Source organism: Petaurus breviceps, unplaced genomic scaffold (genome assembly GCF_028583685.1).
Source record: "Petaurus breviceps papuanus isolate PSGF00001 unplaced genomic scaffold, PetGlider_PUasm1.0 189, whole genome shotgun sequence".
NCBI lineage: Eukaryota > Metazoa > Chordata > Mammalia > Diprotodontia > Petauridae > Petaurus > Petaurus breviceps.
In genome coordinates, this window is record NW_027185809.1 from 8,330,804 (window position 1) to 8,339,416 (window position 8,613).

General features: G+C 45.7%; 1 protein-coding gene across 1 annotated transcript; it reads right to left on the reverse strand.

The window, feature by feature from the left end:
* Nucleotides 1-6,713: 6,713 nt before the first annotated feature.
* Nucleotides 6,714-8,110, reverse strand: NEUROG1 (neurogenin 1). The gene has a single exon (XM_069091679.1). The coding sequence runs from the start codon at nucleotides 8,108-8,110 to the stop codon at nucleotides 7,373-7,375; it is 738 nt and encodes a 245-aa protein (XP_068947780.1). The 3' UTR covers nucleotides 6,714-7,372.
* Between the last annotated feature and the right edge of the window lie 503 nt (nucleotides 8,111-8,613).

Consider the following 8,613-nt stretch of genomic DNA (forward strand, 5'->3'; position numbering starts at 1 on the left):
ACTCTGCTTCCAGAGTGGAGAGCTTTGTCCCAAATTGTTGGGTTCACAAATATTGTCAGAGTTCTGAGAAGGGTGCCTCTCTACATCCACCACAAGCTCTGGTACACTTGCCACACACCTCAGGACCACCACCCAAGACCACAATCCAGATCCAAGCAGGTTAAAGCAAGTGATTAACCTCTGAATAGTTGCTAGTTCCCCCTACAATCTGTAGGCCAGGAGCTCAGGAAGCAGCCATGTGGTAGCAGCTGCAGCTGCCACACCTCCTCTACCTCTTGCCCTGGGGAAAGGTACTCTTCCATCACCCAGTTCCAACAGAGTTTCCCACTGACCTTTTCCTTTCTTTTTGGTGTTTATGGGTTGAGAAGTTTGGAAACTTCCACAGCTACTGGTGATTTACTCTCTTGAAATCTGCTCCCACTGGTCTGGGTTGCAGGTCGGGGCTTTCCTGGGCTTGGCTGGGCTCATGAAGAACTGTGTTTGGCTCCCAGCTCCATGAGATAGACCCTTTCTGTTGGCCTACCAGGCTGGATTCAGCGGGAGATTTCTTTCTCTCTGTCACTTTGTGGGTTCTGTAGCTCTAAAATTTGTTTAGGGTCATATTTTACAAGTATTGGTGGTGGTTGTGGCTAGAGCTCATGGAATTTCCTGTTTCTACTCTGCCATCTTGGCTCCTCCCCCCTCCCTTTTCAATTTTAGCAAAGATTTGTTTTTGGTAGGAATTTTACAGCATCTGTTAGGGGTGTATGATATTGTGCAGTTGACACACTTTAAAATTTCATCTGAGTTACTAACATTTTCTCCCTTGCTCTCCAGAGTCTAGACAATCAAGAAACCAATACACCAAGCCCTTGTTTATAGCCTTTGCCAATTTCTTCAATGCCAATATTGGCACTGAAATTTAATGATCTGTTGGATCTGGGTTCAACATGCTCCTCCTTGTGCCTTCCTTTCTTAATTTCAATCAGGGGCGATATTTTCCCTCATGTTGAGAAGAAAGGAAGTCCTAGGTCCTAGGGAGACTTCTGTCCCTGATTTTCAGTCTCCTATAAATTGTTGCTCTCCTTCCAAGGGAGAATCTTAGTTTTGTTCCTCCTTTTCCCCTTGCTTTCTCAACTAAACGAGGCCCTAGGACTTGAACCTATTGGGCAGTCAGTCTGGGCTGACCAAAAATTAATGATCGAAAATAGAATTTTCCTGAGTTAAACAGACTTTCTTCCACTTAGGCTGGGAGGGTTCTATAGAATTAACTGTTCAACTTTCCTTTGGACCTTATTTAGATTTGAATGAAAGCATAGATGACATGTTTAGCAGATATGCAGATACATGAAGCTAGAAGGATTAGCTAAGATGTTGGACAAGAGAATAGAAGGCCAAAAAAAAAAAAAACAAACAAACTCCAAACCAAACCTTGACAGGCTTAAATGATTATACCACTTTTGCTTCCAATCTACAGGTCAAGGATCAGGCTGCTAATGAATTAAGAAGTTGCAGTTGAGAGAGAGAAATAGAAAAAAGAGAAAGACAGTATGTGTGTATAGGGTGTGTGTGTGTGTGTGTGTGTGTGTGTGTGTGTGTGTGTGTGTGTGTGTGTGTGTGTACTTTTCAAGGCTGCATGAGGCAGAGAGGTCACCAGGATCATTTTGATTCACTCAGCTTTGGTATTTACCCTAGGTCAGAGTTATCGGGATTGCAGGGTGTCAGTCTTCACTTCAGCTTCCTAGATTTATCCAGCTCCAGGCCTCTAGGCCATGCTTCACTTTTGAATCATACACAAGGACACCAAGACATCAGGGCTTAGCTATCAAAGGTATCTTGTCAATTGACCTACTGCCACCTTCTATCTTTCTCTCTTCTCTCCTAGTCCTACTTCTTACCTCTTGATCAAGTAATAATAATAGAATCAATATTGCTACTGGAAAGGGAATGACAATTTACTGTCACTTCTCTACTCTCTCATATATGTTCTTATACCTCTAGTAGATCGTAAACTCCTTGAAGACAGGGATTGTCTTGATTTTATATTTCTATTCCTAGGTTGCCTTATACAGGGTCTGGCAAAGAGTAAGTGCTTAATAAATAAGTGCTTATTGATTGATTACTTGAATGACTGAAGGTCATTTAGTCCAACCCCCTCATTTTGAAAATGAGGAATCTGAGTCAGAGAGAGAAAAGTAACTTCCTCAGGGTCATATAAGTAGCAAGTGACAGAGCTGGAATTCAAACCTAAATCTCTTGACTCCAAATTTATCATTCAGATACAGCAATAGAATCATAGATTTAGAACTGGAAGGAACCTGAGAAGTTGCCATGGTCAACTCTCATTTTCAAAATGAGGAAACTGTGGCCAAGAGAAGTTAAATGATTTACTCAAGGTCACATGGGTAGTACGTCAAAGGAAGAATTCAAACTCGTATCCTCTGACTCCAGATTGATCTAGAAATATTTATCTAGTCTGCCTTTTTACTCTATGGCTAACTTTGGGCTATTTCTGTAATATGCAGCTCTGTTTCCCCAATTTATGCTCTCTTCAGAATGTTCATGAGCTTGTTTTTAGTCAATAGAGATGGGAAGTTCTCTCAATGAAAAAAAAAAACAACCTTTTCTTTGTTTGATTTTTATATATAATGATATCACTTGGCCCTATTTAATTTTTTCATAGACCTGTATAAATATTTATATTTTTTTTAGTAGGGGAGAATGGAAATAGAGGAGACCATGCATGCAATCCTTGTAATTGTATTTCACTTTGTCTTTATTCCAAAAAGTTATCCCATAAAATGTAAGAAGGATAAATATAAGGTTCTGTTCTTAAATTTTTAAAAATGACCATTTAAAAACAAGAAGAGAAGAAACCTGACTTTTTTAATAAAAAAAAAAAACCTCAGGGGTTTTAACTGATTAAAATCTTAATATAAGAAGTGACTTTGGATATCGCAATTAATAAAAGTCTCATATTCATAGTAAGGGAGGTAATAGTCCCACTGATATCTTTATTTAGATCAATTTTGGGGCCACATGTAAGAGAGAGATTGATAAATTGGAGTAAGATTGGAACAGGGAGACCAGAGGACTCAAAACTATAGCATATGAAGATCAATTGAAAGATCTGAAGATACTTTGCTTGGAGAAGAAAAGACTTGTTGTGTTCTGAAAGCTACCTTCAAATATTAGAAGGACTTTCAGTAGAGAACAAATATTTCTCTTAGTTAACAAAGGAGAGACCTAGGATCAGTGGATGGAAGTTATGGGGTGTCACATTTAGGTTCAATAGAAAAAAGAATTTTCTAATAACCAGAGCAGCTCTACAATGTAACAGACTGATCCATGAGATAGTAAGCTCACTGTCCCTAACAAGGGATGGTGAAAAGGATATTCATACATTGGGAAGGGAGTTTGATTAGAGGAATTCTTCAGTCCTTTGTAAACTCTGGGGATCTCAGATTAAATAGGATTCCCCACCTCTACTTTGGAAGGGTCAAATTATAGAAAAACAAGCTGATAGCTTGGATTCAGTTCAGAAAACGATTGACTAGGGTTAGGGTACCATTGGGAGGCCCAGTTACCTATGTCTACATCTATAAAATAACATAATGACAGCTGCTAATCAGCAGGTATTTATTGAGCATCTACAATGTTCATGTCACTGTAGTAGATATTATGGAGGATACAAAAGTTTAGGTCTTTAGTGAACTCACTACCTAGTTGGGGAAGCAACACCCATAGGTGAAACGTGACAGAAATTATGTTTATTGAACAGTAAATGTGTGACTAGCAAAGATGTGGGCAAATGATGCTGAGACGTGAGATGGTAGTAGAAGGAGAATTGGCTGTGTTGAGGGTTCAAATCCTGTCTCCTGACTTTACTTTCACTGTGAGTAATCTGAGCCTTAGTTCCTTCATCTGTAAGATGACATCAATAACATTTCAAGCACTTACTCACAGAGTTGTTTGCCATAGAAATGTGCCTAAGAATTAAAGAGATGTACTCCAACACAAGGAAACTCCTGATCTATCTTTCTAAGCACCCAAACTGGGCTTTGGGTAGAGTAGGACCTGAACAAATGTTGACCGAATTAGATCAGTAACAGATCATCTTCTAAAACAGAGCATTTTAGAACCAGAAGAAATCCTCAAGATCATCTTGTCTAATCTCTTAATTTTGCAAATAGGAGAACTGAGGCCAAGAGAACAGGACAAGATCACAATCTAGTTAGTGGTAATGCTGGCACTCTGCTCAGGATAGGTTGAGTCTTAAATTAAAAAAAAAAATCCATTTCTCATTCTTTAAACATTGGTAGCCCTCAAAGGCTATCTATGTTAGTGTCCATTGGCCAGAAAATTCTGGATAAACACTTGTTTATCTTGTCTCTTCTGGTCAATAGTATAAAGACCACACCAGATGTGTGGGCAAGGATTTTAACTACCTTTTCTCTACTTCTAAAACAACTACTCCCCCCTGCCTTTTGAGAGGACATGTGCTGGGCTTCCCTAGAAGAATAGCATTAAGCAGGGAGTGGGGAACAGCAGCGGTCCTGGTGAGCCCTTAGCGATCGATGTCATTAAGGACTTTTCTTGCCTGTTATTGTTATAGAGTTGGGAATATGGTTTGCTTTTCTTGGTTTGGGAGGCAAGAATGATGACTCTCCTTATTTTAAAGCCCCTGCCTGCTGCCTACAGCTACATACAGCTGTGTGAGACAAAGACTTGAGACCCTGTGCCTCTGGACTGGCTGCAGGATACTAGCTAGAGCTTTGGGATTTGTTTCCTGGTGGGTCTCCTGAGGGCTTAAAAAAAAAAAAAAAGACAAAACCCAGTGTTCTTACCCTCTATCCCAGACACGTGCACCTACAGCAGGGCTGAACAGACACCCTTGGTGAAGGCACAAATAGAGGATTTACTCTTTCCTCTGTAAACAGAAGGAGTCCCCCCCAGCCAAAGACTGAAGTGAGTCATTTCCAATAGCCCTTATGCATAAGGAAAACTGAAAACCCCATCTTCCCAGGAACATGCTTGTCTTCGTTACAAGAAAAATAAAGCCAAATGCAACCAGTGGAAGGATGTAATTCAGTGAAGGAAGGGGGGGGGGGAGAAAGGGAAAGAGGAGGTAAAGAAAGCCTTGAACTGATTATTTTTTCCTCAGAGGTTGTCAGAGAATTAATTCCTTTCTGAATTCTGACGTCAGTATCTTAAGTCTTCCCTTCCATTGTTGTGCTCCCTTTGTCTGTTTGAATGCACCCCCAATCAACCACCCCACCCCACTACCCACTCCTTTGCCCTAAAGGTACATTTGTGTAGCCCAGAAGCTGAGGCCTCCTCTAGTTGAGGTAGTTCTAGGGATATTGAGTCTGCTACTTGAGGCACCACCTAGTAACTTGGGCTCATCACTTCCATGTTTTTAGGAGAAAGGAGTTCAGCAGCATACATCTAAAAGGAGTTGTTCAAGGCGGTTTCTGGACAGCTCTCAACATCCATTCTTTCCTGTGGTGTTGGATTTGTCACTTTCCCTAGCCCATTTTCTTGCACCATTCTCCCCCAGTGTAATCAAAGAGGCCAGGCAGGCCTGAGAAGTTTTGTTCTAACCCTTCTTGGAAAGCACCCCATGCATGTCAGAGCTTCCAGAGCTGTCACTTGTAATTACCCTAGTTTTGAAATTAAAAACAGAGGATCCTGTCGACTAATACCCCTTGTTAGCTAATTGTCTAACAACAAATAAACAGGAGACAGCCAAAAAATGTCCCACTGTTTGGATGACTGATTTCACTGTCGGAAAATGAAGACCCCTCAGCCTTTGTAGTGCCCGTGAGAATGTTGTTTTCTTTGGTGATGACTGAACAAACATAGAGATCCAACCCTGGAGCACTGCTCTGGAGTTTGAGTTTAGCCTTTTCCTAGGCAGACAGGCTGTTGCACCAGCCGCCACTCAGTGTCTGAGTAAATGTAATCGCCCTTTCACTTACAAGCAGCCCTACACCTACCTAGGGTGACCAGTCATTCATATTCCAATGGGCTGATGTTTGAAGGCAACCTGGGTATTCAGCCAGGAAACTTCAATAGAGAACAATTCTAATGCATTGTTTACAAATCAATTTCCCGTTTCAAATAGGCCGTTGGGAGAGTAGCCTAGCCAGAGCAAGCCAGCCCCGAGTCCCACACCTGTCACTCTTCAATTCCTAGCCAATGGCCACACTCTATTGATTCTTTAATCCTCTCTCTTTGAAAACCTGAGCCAGCTGACGCTCGGTAACTCAAAAGAAATTTCTTTCCTATAGAGCCCACCTCTACAGGTAGTGGCACACCCAGGGCTAATTCCCCCAGAGAAAATCTTAATTGGTTTATTGTGAATGAGCGGGTAAAGCTTGTAATGGCTTTCTCTAAGGTTGAAGGGAACCACGGCCCCCAAACCCCACGCTGGATAAAACGATCTTTGAGGCCCCTTCAAACTAAATCTTACTTTAGAGAGACCAGAGAAAGACTCTAATGTCTGATGACACCAGAGGGTGAGAATTTGAATAGAGGACTATTAGAACAGGGCTTATCTCCCCCCTTGTCTCTTCCCGGGCCCCAACCTTGAGTGGCAGCTTCCTCAAGAGGTTGATATACTTCCTCAGCCTTAGGAGCACGAGAGGCCCAAAGAAACTTAAACGTAGAAAAAACAAACAAAAACTTTTTATTTACATGGAGCATCTGAGACACAGAAAGTGTAAACTTTCAGATCATATACATAATAATAGAATAAACTCTTTATGTACAAAAATACATTTTCATATGAATGAAACATCTTGAATAAATTAAACTCCTATGGAGCGCCGCGGCTGAATAGCCCGTGTCTGCTGCGCTGAGCCCTTCTCTATAGCCCTGCGACGGTGCTGGAGGTCACAATCCATAATGCATGAAGCCCACTCCTTGTCTCTCCTTTTTAAGCCTTTTCATTGTATTGTCAGCCCGTTCAAACCAAATTTTCATGCTCGTTTTTCTTCATTAGAGTTCTACAAATTGTAAAATTGACTTTTCACCTCGTCTTCAGCAGCTGACCTGCCCCTTTGCTAACTCCCCCTGCAGTGGGGGCTCAGCTCAGCGGCGCCACAAAGAAGGGAGTCTTGGGGAAGTTCACCAAGTGCAAAAGGGAAGGACTCTGCTAGGGGCTGGAGGGGGCTAGGTGACTCAGAGACCCGTGGGCGCACCCCAAACCGTGCTTCTGCCAGGACAGCTGCGCAGGCAGGCGGAGGATCCAGCCTGCCCCCCACATACACCCATAGCCGCTCCTCCACCCTTCCTCGCCTTTGGAGCTCAGGGGACCTCCCCGAGGTCGCCCGTGATGTGCCCGCGTGCTTCAGAACGAAGTCTGTGTGCGGGCGCACTGCAAGCCTGGCTAGCGATAGGGCACGAAACAGGGAGAGCCGCGGACCACGTCTTTGGGCAGGCCGGGGAAGAAGTGGGGGTCAGGGTTGCCGAAGCCGAAGTCCTCGGAAGCTGCGGGGCTGCTGGGGTTGGAGAGAGGGGATGCGGAGCAGCAGGAAGATGGGGAGAAGGAGGAGGGGGAGGAGGAGGAGGAGGAGACTGGCGCCGGCGAAGCGCTGGAGAGCCACGATTCCCCGTCGCTGAGCGAGCTGAGCGAGCTGGGCGAGTCGGCGGGGTGGAGGCAGGCGGGCAGCAGCAGCTCCTTGTGCGGCCCTGGCAAGCACTGGTCAGCCAGACGCAGCGTCTCGGCCAGGGCCCAGATGTAGTTGTGGGCGAAGCGCAGGGTCTCGATCTTGGTGAGCTTGCTGTCATCCGGGAAGGTGGGCAGCACGCTTCGCAGCTCGTCCAGGGCCGCGTTCAGGTTGTGCATCCGGTTGCGTTCGCGATCGTTGGCCTTCACCCGCCGGGTCTTTCGGATGGTGTGCAGCAGGGCCTCGCTCCTCACCCGGCCGCGGCCTCGCCGCCTCTTGCGCTCCTTCTCCTCTTCTTCCGCGCCCTCCCTCCCTCCTTCTCTCCGGCGCAGCTCGGAGCGCTGCGCGGAGGAGGCGGCCTGCGGGCGCCCGCCGCTCTCCTCCTCGTCCGTAAGGAAGCATGACAGGTCGCTGCTGCTGTCGAAGTCAGAGAGGTTGCTGTCCACGAGAGAGGCCATCTCTGGAGGGGGGACAGAGCGAGAGAGAGAAAAGCTGTTAATGGATAACATGCTGGGGGGTGGGGGGTGCGGGGTGCGGGGTCCCTGCTCAGCTGTGGTGGGGGCTGCGCTCTTTTTCAGGACCCACTTACTTTTGGAGTTGGGAGTCCCAGCCCGACCCCTCCCCCGGAGAAGTTCGCTAGACCGCGAGGAAATGGAAAGTTCTCGGAAACTTGCGAGCTCGGCCGCCTAAGAGGGGCCACGCGACCGCCTTGTCTCCGCTTCTATCTCGCCCGTGATCAGCTCGTGTGAGCACGGAGTGTGGCACACGACTGGCCTCAGGACATCTTATATACCCTGAAAAACAATAGGTGCCCCCCATCCCCTCCAGCGCTCCCACCCCCCCCCTCCCCACCCGGCTCCCCGCTCCCACCCCCTCACCCCCCACCCCCACCCCCGCCTGAGAGAATGAATGGAGAGAGGCAGCAGGTCGGCCCCGTGCTGCACCCTGGATAATTTGCATA

Bases quoted from the DNA above. Each gene is read 5' to 3' on its own strand.
- NEUROG1 (XM_069091679.1), bottom strand. From the start codon at position 8,110: ATGGCCTCTCTCGTGGACAGCAACCTCTCTGACTTCGACAGCAGCAGC.